This window comes from Kogia breviceps, chromosome 9 (assembly GCF_026419965.1).
Source record: "Kogia breviceps isolate mKogBre1 chromosome 9, mKogBre1 haplotype 1, whole genome shotgun sequence".
NCBI lineage: Eukaryota > Metazoa > Chordata > Mammalia > Artiodactyla > Physeteridae > Kogia > Kogia breviceps.
The window spans coordinates 16,001,120-16,017,186 of NC_081318.1; the positions used below are offsets into that span (position 1 = coordinate 16,001,120).

The 16,067-nt window shown below is 40.4% G+C and overlaps 1 protein-coding gene and 1 long non-coding RNA gene across 17 annotated transcripts in view; one reads left to right on the forward strand and one right to left on the reverse strand.

Moving 5' to 3' along the window:
- Positions 1-16,067, forward strand: part of DGKI (diacylglycerol kinase iota) — a 463,467-nt gene that overhangs the window by 329,699 nt on the left and 117,701 nt on the right. For all 16 annotated transcript variants that reach the window (XR_010842070.1, XR_010842071.1, XM_059074881.2 and 13 more), the window contains one exon: positions 9,567-9,667. Coding sequence is in view for 14 of the 16 variants with exons in the window: in XM_059074881.2 (XP_058930864.1) it covers positions 9,567-9,667 (101 nt within the window). In the remaining 2 variants the exon portion in view is untranslated. The remainder of the gene's footprint in view (positions 1-9,566; positions 9,668-16,067) is intronic.
- The window catches only part of LOC136794829 (uncharacterized), a 64,786-nt gene that overhangs the window by 9,365 nt on the left and 39,354 nt on the right, over positions 1-16,067 (reverse strand). The window contains exon 2 of the long non-coding RNA XR_010842072.1: positions 9,362-9,758. This is a non-coding gene — a long non-coding RNA (uncharacterized lncRNA). The remainder of the gene's footprint in view (positions 1-9,361; positions 9,759-16,067) is intronic.

The window sequence follows — 16,067 nt, forward strand, 5'->3', positions numbered from 1 at the left end:
TTTCAGCTACTCAAGTCCCATCACTTGCTCCATGCTCTTTTCCACCAAAGAAAAGTCAATTTCTTTATCAGTTGCAAATAAGAGCAGGATATTACAACAGTTAACAACTGCAAACCCAAGGGAAGATTTTTACCATTTAAGTAGCAAATACATAAAAGGTTTTCCCTTTGTTTGGTATATCGAAATTGAAACTTGAAGTAAAAAATATTTTCCTTTCTGAGCACATGAGTTCTGAAACCATTTAGATGGCTCGGAGTAATATCCTATTATGTCTCATTGGTTCAAGCCCAATGATTCCTTATCATTGGAGGTAGTGATTAATGGTCCTCTACAATCAGAAGAGCAAAATAATTCTCTATGCTGTTGCAGGCTACAGTACTCAGAGTAGCTCATATTAGTGTTTTATGATAGAATCTTTAGTCATTTTTAATACAGGAAACCTCCATTACATGGAATTACTTCATAAAGTGGAAATGCTTTGGGCTGGGTGTGATGAAAGACAGGGCTTGAGTTCTTTACTTTTCCCATTCCAGCTGTTCATCTCCGCAATTTGACTTTGTAGAATTCTACTGCAAAAATGCATATTCTTTCTTCCTCTGATTTCCATCCCTCTTTATTTCCTGTGGTATTTGTTTTCCTTGCCTTTCATCATGATATTTTTATACTCTTTATATATTCCAAATTTTATACTTTTAAGCATAAAATAGTATAAAAAGAGTGTAAGTGGGAACTTAAGGTGTAACACTCCTATTCTAAGACTTCTTTTTTTCCTGAAATGTTGTCATCCCTAGTTACCAATTCAGCAACTATCAGGGAAGGAGATTCCACTTTCATAAGACTTAAATCTGAAGATGGTGTCTAATCACAGGTAGAAATTCTCCACTCACATTAACCAGAGGCAAGCCAGAGAATCAAGTCCATACATGAGGAGAGGGCAACAATGATAAGACACGTGAGCATTGAGATTATTCCCTGTTTGTTGGCTTTAGTAATGGGAACTGATTTTTCCTTTGATCCAAATTCTGTTGAGTGGTTCTCATTCCGGACAACGATGAACAGTATGTATAACACACGATTCGGTGGAACGAATAATGTAGTCGGTTATCGTGAAAGTCATTTTTCTCATTGCAGAAGTAGCAAGTCTAGATGGGAAGCAGTAACTTACAGATGTTGAAAGCCTCATATTTAATACACATTGTGGGGGATGTAAAGATAGCTGTATATAGATAGCTGGGCATTCAGTTCTTTTTAAATTGAGATTTACAATATTATATTCATTTCAGGTGTACAACATAGTGATTCAGAATTTTTATAGATTATACTCCATTTGTAGTTATTCTAAATTATTGGCTATATTCCCTGTGCTGTACAATATATCCTTTTAGCTTATTTATTTTGTACAGAGTATAAGGGCAGGTAACAAAATCATCATGTCATGATCACATTTACATTGCACATTGACTGCTGCATCTGCAGTGTGGTGAGGGTCTTAATGGGTGCCAGGGGCACAGTTAGGTGCAAGACGATAGTAGTTTGGTCTTGGTCCATGAGGGTTTTAGTGGAGGGGGTAGAGAAGCATCCATATTTGGAAGATATTTAGAGGAGGAGAAAGAAGGAGCAGGCAGAAATTTCGTTTGCAAACCAGGAGAGTTTTTTGGATTGAAAGCCAAGAGAAAAGAGCTTCAAGGAGCAGAGAGTTAACCCCCGTGTGAAATGCTGCTGAAGGAGCATTAGGGTGAAAACTAGGAAGGAAATTTAAAATGAATGAATAAAGGGAACTGAGAAAGTGAAGAGACTGTGAGATCTTATGGAGAGGAGAGTTTGAGTTTCCGTGGCTTGAAAAATAAACCTGTGTCTCTGATACCCGGAAGTTGTAACATTAAGTGTATGTGGGGCGGGTTCCACATAAAAGTCTCAGAGTTGGATGACCGAGTCCTTAGCAGCTGTGGCACTCACAAAAGCAAATGGGTGGTAAGGAGAATCTGAAATATTGGTCAAGGCTATTGGCCTTTTTCTTTTCCCTTATAGCAGAAATGATGAAACTGCTGTACTGGTCCAGCTGCTTTGTGACGCCACCAAGTAAAGCCACTACTAGTTCGTCCTCTTTGCTTCTCCTTTAAATGCCAGGAACCTAATAATGCTAATTTCACTCTATCATGTATTCATTTATTACAATTTCAGAAGCGCAGAAATGTATTCCAGTTTCAATGGAAGCATGAAAATCTGCATTTCAATGTGTATTTGAAGATCTCAAGAAACTTTAAAGATGAAGTTTTGTTTCAACCAATGGCATAAAAGCTTTTTGATGTTTGCCACTTGTAGCCTATTTTTAATTTATTAGCCACGAAGGCAGCAAACATTTCTTTGATATATGTCTAGCTTTAGTGCTTAAAGTTTACATATCTTTGCCATTAGTGCCTGTGGCTGATTACCTCAGTGACTTAAAAACCAATTCCGACCCAAATAGTAGAATAAAAGTCAATAAACAGAAACCACGGAGAGAGAGCCATTTAGATTCTTTAGGAAGAATTTACAAATGCTTAGAGTGATCTAAACAAAGCATAGGGCACTTCCATCCTGTACCTCACAAGTAGACAAGGATCAGGCAGAGGCTGAGCAGCCATTTGAAGATGGAATAGGGGAATATGGCATCAGATGGAATAGCAAATATTGAATTACATGGCATCTGAGATCTCTCCCAACCCTATAATGCTTTAATTCCATTATCTCGTTGGAGATCTGGCAGGCTAGCTGTCTCAAATAATTTGTAAGCTATGGCATATTATATTACCCACCTCACAAATGGATGTCTTAAGGAGCCAAGAACTTAGTGAACGTCTATCAAAAAAGATTAACAACCTTTAAAGGTACTTTCTCAGAAAACTATGTCGGACAGTAGGAGGTCGTGATTGACTGCTGCTGATGTGATTTGGGTTTATCCTTGGTTCCAAATTCAAGAACCCTTTTACAATTTATTTCACAGTCCTGACTTATTGTTCTCGACTCCAGGCAGGAGACAACTGTATTATTAGAGTTCTCTCTGAACTCAGCAAGTGTCAAAAGTCCATTTAAATTTTTTTTTTTCCCAGTACGCGGGCCTCTCACTGCTGTGGCCTCTCCCGTTGCGGAGCACAGGCTCCGGACGCGCAGGCCCAGCGGCCATGGCTCACGGGCCCAGCCGCTCCGCGGCGTGTGGGATCCTCCCGGACCGGGGCACGAACCCGCGTCCCCCGCATCGTCAGGCGGACTCTCAACCACTGTGCCACCAGGGAAGCCCCAAAAGTCCCTTTTAATCTCTGTTCAGAAGCCTTGGATCAATTTGGTTTTACTGCTCAATGTAAAGGGGCCTACTTGGATGTGTTCTTGGATAAGTTATTACCAGTCATAGTTTGGAAATGTCCCAGGGTAAATACGCAATTTCTAGGAAGTTGCTAAAGGGAAGGCCATTGAGTATAGTTATATTTTTAAAAGGCCCAGCTTGATAGCTGATGAAAGGATTGGTGGTAAATGTTTCTGGTTCACCACTATTTAATTAAAGAACAAGCAGTCCTGAAATGGTTTATGTGCCTTTCAGGCAGGGACATCCTCTTTTTTTGTAAGTTCTTCTCTCTTTATTTGTGCAGATCCCACTAGAGATAAGATGCAAGGGGGTGAGAGAGTAAAATCCAGCATGGATTTACCTCCAGATCTAGAGAGCCAGATGGACAAAGGACACAAGTGGACAGCCAAAGCAGGGGTTGCCTGGGGCTCCCAAAGAGAAAAGCCTCTAGTGAGCATCTCATGGATGGTCTGAGGCCACACTGTGCTCAAGCCTCAGGGCCACTGAGAGTCCCAGAAGGATGTGACTCTTGCATTTCACTCATTTATTTGTTGTTGTACATAACACAGACCAGACTCTCTTTTAGGGGCTGGAGCTGCAAGGAGGAGGAGGAGGAAATAGTCTTTCATCCCAAGAATTCACACTAGAAATTAATATTTTAATCAAAAGTCCATTCACAAAACAAGAGCCAATTCAAATGAATTCTATTAAAGAATGGTTAGAAACCTCTTTTATTATATCTAGGTTATGACTGCATAGAATCTCACGTTTACATTTCTTGAAAGAAATTAAATCTACAACTATTACTCCTCCTCCTCCTCCTCCCCCGCCTCCTTCCCCTCCTTCTCCTCTCTCCTCCTCCTCTTCTTCTTCTTCTTCCCCTCTTCCTCCTCCTCCTTATTATTATTATTATTATTATATCAGGCCTCAAGAGACTTGTGATGCTTTTCTACCTTGCAAAGGAAAACTCTATATATGAGTAACAAAGGCCCAGTTAAATTATAGTTTGTCCTAAAAACCGATGAGTCTACATAGTGGTTTAGGGGTGAGTCTGAACCATTTAAGAAATGTTAAAACAGGACTTTTGCAAGGTACAAAATGTAGAATAATTATACAGCTTTAAGGATGTCCTCTGTAATGTGAATTAGGATTTACAGCCTTAATATCTTTAAGTAGAACATCTTGCAAACATTCACGGTCCCCACTTGCATTCTCATTCAACGGACGATAGATGGCTACGTAACTCTGCACCTTGTCTCCCAACCCATGTCAGCACACTCAAATCCTGCTAAGGTTTGAGATCAACTAACTCCTGTTTAGAGCTATAACTATGGCTTCTGCTGTGATATTACTCTTCAGGACTGAGTTTTTTAAAAAGGCCTGTGGAAATTGAAGAAGCATCAGGATGCTAATAATAGTAACAAAATAACAATACATTATACTTGAAAACTTACTATTTACAGGAGTGTTGCTAACTGCCTTACATGCATCTTCTCATTCAGTTCTCACTATTTTCCTATTAGTCCTGTTTTCAGATCAGAAAATGGTTTAGAGAAGGTAACCTTAGAGCTCTGAATATCAAATGTGTGTTAACTGATAGAGTTCAGATTGGAACTAAGATTTTCCTGATTCTGCATCCTGCTTTATGCGCTGTGCTATATTGTCTTAACATTAAGTGGTGTTACTGCCAGGCGATTTGTGTTTCCGGTGAGAAGAAGGGATTACATGATGTCAATTGTCTGGAAGTGGGAACAAAAGCACCCAACTCATCCTTTGCATCCGTGAGGCGTGTCTGTACATAGGAGAGGGGATGAGAAGAGTCTTATCAGTCTGTGAGAGACAATGTGTAGTAAAGAAATTGATTGAAAGAATGAAGAAGGTTGGAGGCATAAGGAAGGAATTTGACACTAATGGATTGAAAGTCTTTGAAGAGTCAAATAAAAAAAAAATCTATCGGCAGGAACTAAAGGGTAGCAGAGAATGATGACAATTAGATCTAAGTTGTGTTCAGGGAGTTGTCTTGTTGGCTCTGCACCTACCCCCCGGCCCCTTCAGCGTCTCAAGGTAACAGGTGTGCATAGGTGGAGAGAGAAGGTACAGTCTGGAGATTTTGAGGCCCCTGTTAGTGACTTTAGCGAGAGGTGCTTTTATTACGGTTCTTGAGAAAGTCATGATGAGGATATCTGGGAGTTAAGTTCAGAGCCATCAACTTCCACTCTGCACAAGGAATGTATTCTTGGTGTTTCAGAGGAAATTCATGAGAAGGCGACAGGTTGGGGCCATTGTCCCGATTGTAAAGGACGTTCACTGATTGCTGAGTCCTTTGTAGGGACCTAGAGGGGTTCCATGGAAGTCAGGTTTAGAACCCCTGATACAGAGCTTCAATGAGTATGGAGTAGCTTGGGGTAGGAGTTGGCACAAAGCCAAATCCATTTTTACCAGGTTGTTAGCCTCTTCTATGCTCTGCTAACTTCCTTGGCCAAATTTAATTTTAGAAAAGCTAATGGCAACGCTCTTCCCCAGAGTCCAAGCAATGGCTTTGTCATCCTTCGCCTCCCGTCAGCCATTAATGGGACACGAATATATTTTGCCATCAAGGGACACAATCGAATTACTTGGCTTTCATTGAATCTCTGTGCACTTTTCTCCGCAATGTTCTAGTTGTCTGTTTTCATGTTATCGCTTGGCCTGTAAAATACCAAGTGGGAGAAGATCCACAGGAGAATCATGACACCAGCCAGGCTAGACGGTTTGCCCCCGGAGGAAGCCCAGCAGCTTGTTAGAAGTATCTAGGGAGTTCCTGCATATGCCCTAACCTCCTTCCAATACCTGGCAGCAGCAGATGCTAGTGTTCATTAGGCAGAACCCTACCTGAAAGAACAAGCTTCAGAATAATAGTTATACCGATAATACCTAATATGGAGCACTTACAACGTGCCAGACGCTTTTCTAAAGCACATCTCCTGTGCCGACTCACTTAATTCTCCTAACATCCCCGTGAGGTGAATACTGTTATTATCCCCACCTTTCCTATGGGGAAGCGGAAGCACAGTTTCCTGATTAACCCATAACTGGAAGAACTTTACTTCCAATCCAGTCCATCTGACCTAGAGTCTGAGCTCGTAACCACTTTGCTGAGCCGCCTCCGGTACCTACTCTCTATACCAGGGTCCAGAGTAATTCAAAGGGATTATCCACCAGGGACCCTCTGGGTGAATGTCCTCAACCTTCCTGATTGGCCTGATCTGGGGCACCATTGGACAGCAGGCCAAATACCAGGTACCCTAGTCAGGAGGCTGGTTTTAAGCAAGCTGCCACTGGTGGGAAAGTGGCATGTGTTGTAGGTTGTTGGGAGAAGATGGGAGATGAGGGCAGAAGAGTGAATGTGTAGGAAGTGGAAGGAACAGAGTGTCGGCTGGTTAGTGAGTCTCCACTCTTTTCCCTTCTGGAGATGAAGTGAGATAATATATGAATTCATTTGGGATCTGGAAAGTTCTATAAGATTGGTGGGAGGCTGTGGTTCAGGGGGCAGTAGGGTGTGGTGGGAATCAGTGAGTTCAGATGGAACCCGGAAGGCAGAAGTGTGTGGACAGAGGGCAGACACTGCTGGATTTTGAGAAAGGTGGTTCACACTGGTTACCCCACGGGGAGCCCCCTGGAGGAGGGGTGCGGGGACTGGTCTGCAGTCACTCTCTGAATCCCATTTCAAACTTGGCAGCTGCTGCCATAGCCAGCTCTGGACTCCAGCTCACTGGAGAGGACCAGAGCTCACTGCCACTAGATCTGCTGTTACCTCAAAAAATGTTCTGGCGGAGCTCTTTCAGCCCCCGCCCTCTCTCTTCTCCCGTTACAGAGTATGATGGGCCACCGCCTTCTATGTTTCCAGCTTCCCTCTTATCTGCTACGCTTGCAGGAGAGTATTTGCTAATTATAATCTTTGCAGTTCGCTGCAGTGAACTTGACATTAAAAAGATCAGGCACCCCTTGGGAGTTCCTTGGCGGTCCAGTGGTTAGGACTCCGCGCTTCCACTGCAGGGGACACGGGTTTGATCCGTGGTCGGGGAACTAAGATTCCCACATGCCTTGTGGTGCAGCCAAAAAGAAAAAAAAAAAAAAAAGATCAGGCCCCTCTTAATTTCAAAATCAGCATTTGGTGTGAACGGTGTGTGGTTACTCTATTAATAATTCTTTCCTATCTACTTACATCTAACACCTAACACTGATATAATCCTTACTTTTACTCTTGCCCTGAGTTACCATTTATTTACTTATTGATGTACCTTTAAAATAATTACGTTATTTTTCTAAAAATGATGATACTCAGTGTAAAATAATCCCCAAATCCCACCGTGTACAGGTAACCATCTCAAACAGCTTACTGAATATGTTCTTCAGACACTTCTCTATAAACTCCTAAATTCCACAATTCACATGAAGGAGATTATGCCATATGTAATTTTCGATGATTTTTTTTTTTCACTTAACAATATAGTGTACTCAGACTTTCTTCAAAAGGTAGACACTCATTTGTAATATTTGCCTCGTGTTCTCCTGTTTGTACCAACAGTTTACTTAACCAGCCCCCGTCAATTGTTCATTGACCAAAGAGTCTGAGCATCACGTAGCGATCGTCCGACTCTACTAATCCAGGCTCTATGGCTTTGCTGTCAATCTGTGGGATTCTTGGCATCGTATAATAATAGAAGGAGCATAAAAGGGATGAATGAAGAGTCCAAGACTTTGCTCCCAGCTCTGTCACTTAGTAGCTCTGTGACCTTAAAATCACGTTACCTTTCTGAACCTCAGGTTCCCTACCTGTAAATGGCGGTGTGGGTATGTGTGATATTAAAGGTCTGTTCTGCTCATTCGCAAATGTGCTTTAAACCATATCTCCCATCCCAGCTTGCTCCCGTCAGTTTTATTCACCAGTGCCTGTTAAGTTGGAGTATGTATGGAAGGAGTTGTTATACTTTGCCCTAAAATGAGTTTTTAGACAAGAGAATGAAATTAAAATTATTTCTCCTTCTCCCAGAGCTGCAGTGAAATAGTGTGTGTGAGTGCATGTGTGTTTGAGGTTGGGGTAGAGGTATCCTGACAATATTTTAAAAGTATCACTCTGTCCTTCCATCCATCCTTTTCCTCTTTCTTCTCTCTCCCGCCCCTTCCTCCTCTCTCTTCTTTCCTTCCTTTTTCTTTTTCTCTTTCCCTCCCTCTCTCTTTTCCTTCCTTCCTTCCTTCCCTTCCTTCCCTTCCTTCCCTTTCCTTCCTTTCTTTTCCTGAAGTGAATTGAGGACTAATGCTATTCTTTCTGCTTCAGTCAATGGCGACTTTTACCCCATAATATAAGACAGGAGAAGCAATAAAGACAAATGGGGATTGTGTTATATTAATATATTGAATAAATGTACTGTTCCATAGTGGTGATGATGAAGATCAAATTATTTCACTCGACTAATGCCCATGATTAAACTATTTTGAAAATATTAGTTAAAAACATCCAAGGAATCCAGGTAAAAAACATTCTGAGGGTGAATAGGATGCTTCAGAAAGTTTGGTACGACCCCCTTTTAATTGTTCACTGTCTATCCTGAACCAGTTTGAATTCCTTTAAAATGAATTAAATACTTCATTCTCTTCCTAAAGAATGCATGTTGTGCGTGTTTTAACACTTTTCCTCCACTTTGGGGTCCTCAGTGGCACCATCACAGGCAGCATTTATTGTAATTTGCTTTGACTGAGAAGTGCCCCCAGGGAGTTCGAGGTGTGTGGAGTCGTTTCATTCTCAGCCCTGTGCTTTCTGGATTCTTGGTTTGATTTTTATGTTTTCCTGTCTCTTCTGAGAGCCAAGCTGTTACGGGCATATTTGCTAAAGCAGTTCTTTCCAGCTCTACACCACTTCTCAGCACTTCAGATTAGCTGCATCTAATTTGTTGTGGAACTGAACACAGAATCTTATTGGAGTTTTTAATAAGTTAGTTTAAAAAAAAAAAAAAAAAAAGGGTGGGCTCCAGAAGCTTTTTCTGCTTATTCCCATGCTCTTACCTCCGTTCCAGAAACTTGAGGTTTCCAGAGAAGTGTTCCCCAGATAATTGCTGTATTCTGATCAAGATCCCATGATTCTGGTTTGAACGTGAACTCTTTCTTCTTCATAAGAAGAGATGATGTTGCCTTTAGTCCGTCCAGGTGCATATGACTCCCAATTCCTTTTCTCTCCTCGATATCTGACCATTCGGTTCTTGTTTTACAGTCCCCAGTCTGTCCCAGACCGTCTGAGGATCCGGGTGAACAAAATCAGTTTACAAGACTATGAAGGATTCCACTATGACAAAGAGAAACTCCGGGAAGCTTGTAAGTTGGAAGTGCCTGATGGATATCATGGGATCAGCCTGTTTTCAGCTTCTTGGTCCTCCTTGGTTTGATGGATAGATTCATCTTGTGTCTGAAAGTCATGATTAAAGAAATGAAGGGAAATGGAGTAACATGTGACCCCCAAGTGATGCTATATGGGCTGAAGAAGATGCAACTAGAAAAGGAAATCAGAATAAAATAGTTCTGCTCTTGATGCCATGTTAGGATCTCTCGGTTTATTAACCATTTTAGTCTCAGGTTTACCTAAAAGGAGAAAAGCAGAATGGTGGTGATACAACATGGCATAGTAACATCTAGAAAGTTCTTGAGACAGCACACGTCTCTTCCTGGAGGCTGTTATTACCAAATACTGTCCTCATTCTTCATGCCAGTGTGACAGAGTTATCTGGGAAGACATGTCCTTTACTTTTAGCTGTTATGTGATGGTATGACCTCAAAGAAAAGCCCACAGCATAGTAAATGGCATGGTGAAATGAGTCATTGATGAGGTGCCACTGCTTCAGAAACCTTAAGTTGAGTCAACATACAAATTCCTTTTCAATGTTTGTATTTTCCAGATGCTTCTTTAAATATATATAACTGTTAGTTCACCTTGCTCAATATTACATATTTATTGGGCATTTTTTACATTCTAGTCACTATTTTAGATCTTTGTACCATGAAAATATATGAGGTAACTGGGGAACATTGGCCAGAAGCAGTTAAGACCACAGGTATGTTGGATATTAGGGTTCTGGGTTCCTTCTTAATTGTGGGGGCCAGTAGTCAAGTGCAGTAAAGGCAGAGAAGATGAGGGCCAGTGTCCAAGGGCACAGGCAGGGATGCCAACAGAGAGAAGGGAGTGTTGTATAGAACCAGAGATTTATGAACTAAAACCCAAACTGGCCCCAAGTGCGGACCTGCCTGAAGGTGTAGAAGATGCAAATAGTTAAAACTGGCAGGAGTGGAGTAGGGCGCACATTTCTGAGCTTTGATTCCTGAACCTGTGATCTGTAGTGGGGTGTACTGGATGGAAGTCCCGACATCCAGGGATAGTCTCAGGGTGGGACAGGGACTTTCAGATCTGGAGGTGACAGTGAGCAAGGGTCTGCTTCCTCCGTAACTCAGGCACTAAACCTACCAGGGCATCCTGTATGGAGTTTCTCTCTCCATTCTCTCACTGCTTCAGCTTCCTCAACCCTCTTCATCCTTTTCCGTAAACATCAATATCCTTCAGCTTCTCCCCAGCATTCTGGCTCCATCCTTCACTCTTGTTCCCTTTGGTAGGAATGCTTTGAGGTGGAGGAGAAACAATTCCCTGAGCTTCTGCATTTCCCCCTTCTGCCAATGGCAGATTATATTTTCTAATGTAAATGAGATTATGTGGGCCAGACTAGCACAAAATCTAATTTAACCCATAAGGTGGTGGACCTATATGTTTGCAATGGGAGATATAGCTACAGTGTAAATTAAACTGACTTTTAGAGGCTACTAATGATACAGAATGGTGTTTTATGTTCTTCTTCTTACAAACTTCTAAACAAATAGCTTACAAGTTTGAAAAATTAAAAGAGAGACTGGATCTCAAGTCAGTAATATTTTGCAGCTTACAGTCAGCTCTGAGGAGAGTCAGGAGTGGGGAAGCTTTTGAAATTTTTGGCTGAAATGAGATTTGAAGCTTACCTGTGGATTTCAATGACCTCTTCTATCTTTTCTGGGGCATTATCTGTCCACTATTGCCAGAGGTAATTGTGATTTGAGTTTTTACAAGATGACATTTCCTGGCAAGTACTCTGCTTATCATCTCTTACGTGATAAAACATCTATGTGAGGAAACTTCTTATATCAAATTGGGGGAGGTGACTTGGTATAAATATAAGTCCAATAAATTCAGCCATGTCTTTTGGGACCCAGAAGAACAAAGAAACTCTCAAAGAGGGAATCAAAGCGTTATCTCATTCTAAAGATTTGAGGAAAACAACATATGAATTAGGAGTAAAAACAGCCAACTCAGTCATTCTACATTTAATATATGACAATGATGCTTCTCAACTGTGGTTGCTCAGGAAAGTTTGTCCTTGGGGGTTTATGGACTTATTCACACTCACCCTTTCTTCCCTGGCTCCAACTTGCAAGTGACTACAGATTCATGGGAAGGCCGACAGCTCAAACTGAGTATAAAGGCAAAAACCAGTGCAAATCCAAATGTGCAGTGCATGCCAAAATAGGTTATTTCTGAAGCATTAATGAAATGAAATAGAGAGAACACATCTAGATAAAAGGGACTCTAGGAATATGCTCTGACTTGCATCCTGGAAGAACAAAGGGGGTGAATCCTCTTCGGTCATTCATTTATTGTCAACATCCAAGTCCAAACTAGAGCAGTCCTGCATCACTGGGTTCAAAAAATTAGTTCCCTTTCTTGATGATACACCAAGTGACTCAGCCAGGCAGCACGTGGCTGTTTTCCTTTACCATTTAATAGAATCTTGCTCATGTGTCTGGATCATTATTCATATTAGATTACAAGCTCAGATGTTAGTTGTCCTACAAAGCCCTGCTTCTGTCTGTAAGGCAGGACTCCGTGGTAATTACAGGAGGGCAGCCCTTTTCATCGCCATGCTTATTTTGGCAGAGAGAAAGATGGCTATAGTATTTTAAATACCTCCTGTCTCCCTTCCATTTAGCCCCAACTCACCTGGTGGCATTTCCTCTAAAATAATAACACAGAGAGGGTTAGTCTTTGCCAGTCTCTCCTGCTCTTGTTGGTACATTTCAGACTTGCTTAAAACAGTTAAAGTTTTTTCACTGGATTTATGAATTATTAATCCTCAAGATAATAGTTATGTGGTCCAAGAGAGGAAAGTCTATTCAACTTGAAATAGAACATAAGGAGAAAGTAGCCATATTAAAAAAAAATTCTTAAAGTAAATCTATAATAATTATAGCAGAAACTCACTCCCATAATCAGAATGAAGTATATAAATGAGTTTTTAAAAAAATTGTTTAGTAAATTTATTTTCCAGTGTACTTGTGTCAAAATATGCTTTCAAAATGGTTCATTTAGTGGCATAGTTTACTTAGTTTTTCTAATTCATTAGTTTATATTGTAATTTTCACATGCTTCTGGAATTTCAAAGGTCTGCCTTCTATTTAGAAGAAGGTCTGCCTCTTCCTTTCCTTTTTTTTTTTTAAAACATCTTCATTGGAATATAATTGCTTTACAATGGTGTGTTAGTTTCTGCTTTACAACAAAGTGAATCAGTTATACATATACATATGTCCCCATATCTCTTCCGTCTTGCGTCTCCCTCCCTCCCACACTACCCATCCCACCCCTCTAGGTGGTCACAAACCACCGAGATGATCTCCCTTTGCCATGCGGCTGCTTCCCACTAGCTATCCACCCTACGTTTGGTAGTGTATATATGTTCATGCCGCTCTCTCACTTCGTCACAGCTTCCCCTTCCCCCTCCCCGTATCCTCAAGTCCATGCTCTAGTAGGTCTGTGTTTTATTCCCGTCCTACCCCTAGTCTCTTCATGACATTTTTTTTTCTTAGATTCTATATATATGTGTTAGCATATGGTATTTGTTTTTCTCCTTCTGACTTACTTCACTCTGTATGACAGACTCCAGGTCCATCCACCTCACTACAAAAAACTCAGTTTCATTTCTTTTTATGGCTGAGTAATATTCCATTGTATATATGTGCCACATCTTCTTTATCCATTCATCTGTTGATGGACACTTAGGTGGCTTCCATGTCCTGGCTATTGTAAATAGATCTGCAATGAACATTTTGGTACATGACTGTTTTTGAATTATGGTTTTCTCCGTGTATATGCCCAGTAGTGGGATTGCTGGGTCGTATGGTAGTTCTATTTGTAGTTTTTTAAGGAACCTCCATACTGTTCTCCATAGTGGCTGTATCCATTTACATTCCCACCAGCAGTGCAAGAGGGTTCCCTTTTCTCCACACCCTCTCCAGCATTTATTGTTTCTAGATTTTTTGATGATGGCCATTCTGACTGGTGTGAGATGATACCTCGTTGTAGTTTTGATTTGCATTTCTCTAATGATTAATGATGTTGAGCATTCTTTCATGTGTTTGTTGGCAATCTGTATGTCTTCTTTGGAGAAATGTCTATTTAGGTCTTCTGCCCATTTTTGGATTAGGTTGTTTGTTTTTTGGTTATTGAGCTGCATGAGTTGCTTATAAATTTTGGAGATTAATCGTTCGTCAGTTGCTTCATTTGCAACTATTTTCTCCCATTCTGAGGGTTGTCTTTTGGTCTTCTTTATGGTGTCCTTTGCTGTGCAAAAGCTTTTAAGTTTCTATAAATGAGTTCTTAATAAAGCATATAATCATATAGTCTAGGCAAAGGGTAATCAGTTTTTTAAAATTTCTTATATTTCTAAGTACAAAAAGAGTTCCACTGACACATGTCATATATGTTTATATTTGGAATAACTTGATTCTGGCCAAGATGTAACTCTATCTCTGGTAAACTGGCTAAACTTTACTTCTGCATCAGCTTACTCTGCGCTTCTGAATGGCCATGATAATTCATATGAGTCTAGGGCCTAAAGCAGAAAAGTAAAAACCAGTTTGGAACTAATTGAAAACAGATGTAGCCTGTAAAGGTGGGGGGCATTGCTAACATTTGTTGTATATCAAATACAGTGTTCAACAACACTTTTACATACAGTATCTCAGTACCATGGATGTTATCTGGCCATTTACAATTTAGTATATCTGTATAGTGGATAATATCTCAGTATATTATTATCTGTTAAGACTAATGATTGTGGTTAATTAGATATTTAGGCAGTTGTCCTAATGGAATTTCCTTGTCTTCTGTTTAATGACTTAGTAGAAGTGTCAGAAACATTTGTGTTTGAATCTCACTTGCAACCTTGACAAAGTAATTTTACTGATGACCCAATCTCTCATCTCTCAAACGAGAATATAATTGCAGCCTCTCGGGTGCTGAGGGTTAAATGTAATGTTGTATATGAAAGCCCCACTGCACAGTCTGGCAACATTAGCAAGCTTTCCCAAAATGGTAGCTATGATTGTTGGAGTTGCTATTCCAAAAGACACTGCTGTGACATTGCTCTTCAATCTCCAAGTCCACAAGCCAGGCTCAGAGCAGCTGCCCTTTTTTTATATATATCCTCTCACCAAACTGCACACACCACCGCCACCCTCCAACTCTCTTTCTCAGTTTCAGAAATAAAATTGAAAACACTAGTATATATTACAGAAAGATTACGGAAAGAAAATATGAGTAATCATTTGATTTACTTTTATTGTGTCAGCTAGTACAAAAGACTGCTACGATGGCAAGTTATTTACACCTGTGGAACCCATATTTAGTGATCTGGTCAGATATCTGCAAACTCCCTCTCTTAAGTCCTTATACATTTTCTTAAGTGCATCATCTGCTATCCATCATGGAATATTTAAAAATAAACTTTATTTTGGAATAATTTTAGATTTGCAAAAAAGTTGCAAGGATACTACTAGGAGTTCCTACATACCTCTTACCCAGTTTTTCTCATTGTTAAACATTTTATATTACCATAGTACATTTGCCACAGAAACTGATATTGCTTCATTACTGTTAACTAATCCCAGTCTCCTCTGGTCTCTGCCAGTTTGTCAGTCTTTCCTCCACCCCCCACCCCCATGACCTTGATTGTCTTGAGGAATACAGGCCAGTGACCTGTATATCCCCTATTATGGCTTCATCTGTTGTTTTACTCATAATTAGACTGGAGTTGTAGGTTCTTAGAAAGAATACTGCAGAGGTGAAGTACCCTTCCCATCCCATCATATCAGGGGTTACCTGATTCCCACATGACATGCTTGTGATGGTAACCTGATCTCTTGGTTAAGGTTGTATTTGCCCGATTTCTCCACTGTGAAGTTCCTGTCTTTTTACTTTCCCTGTGCTATTCTTTGTAAGTGAGTCACCATGTTTCACTCATCTTCAGCATGGGGGGATGTGGATCACTGGATTTGTTTGTTTGTTTGTTTTCAGTTTTTATGTATGACTCAATTGCCTTTGATAAACATGCCAAAATGGTGGAGCCATTCACTCATGGATGAATCCATGCTTCCAAAAACTGTACATTTGTATCAGTTATATGTTGGATATCACCCTAGATGCTAGGCATTGAAAGATGAAACCAGGACATGTAACATTACGGTGTCATTTATTCAATACACATTTATTGAGTGCTTACTCTGAGCAAACAGTGGTGGAAAAAGAAAAGCATAAATAATCCCTGAAAAAGCTCATCAGATGAGCTTCTTCTCATTTGATGAGGATTATGATAGAACTAAGGAAACACTATGTATCTATTTTCTTAGTAAACATTTAAATAACTAA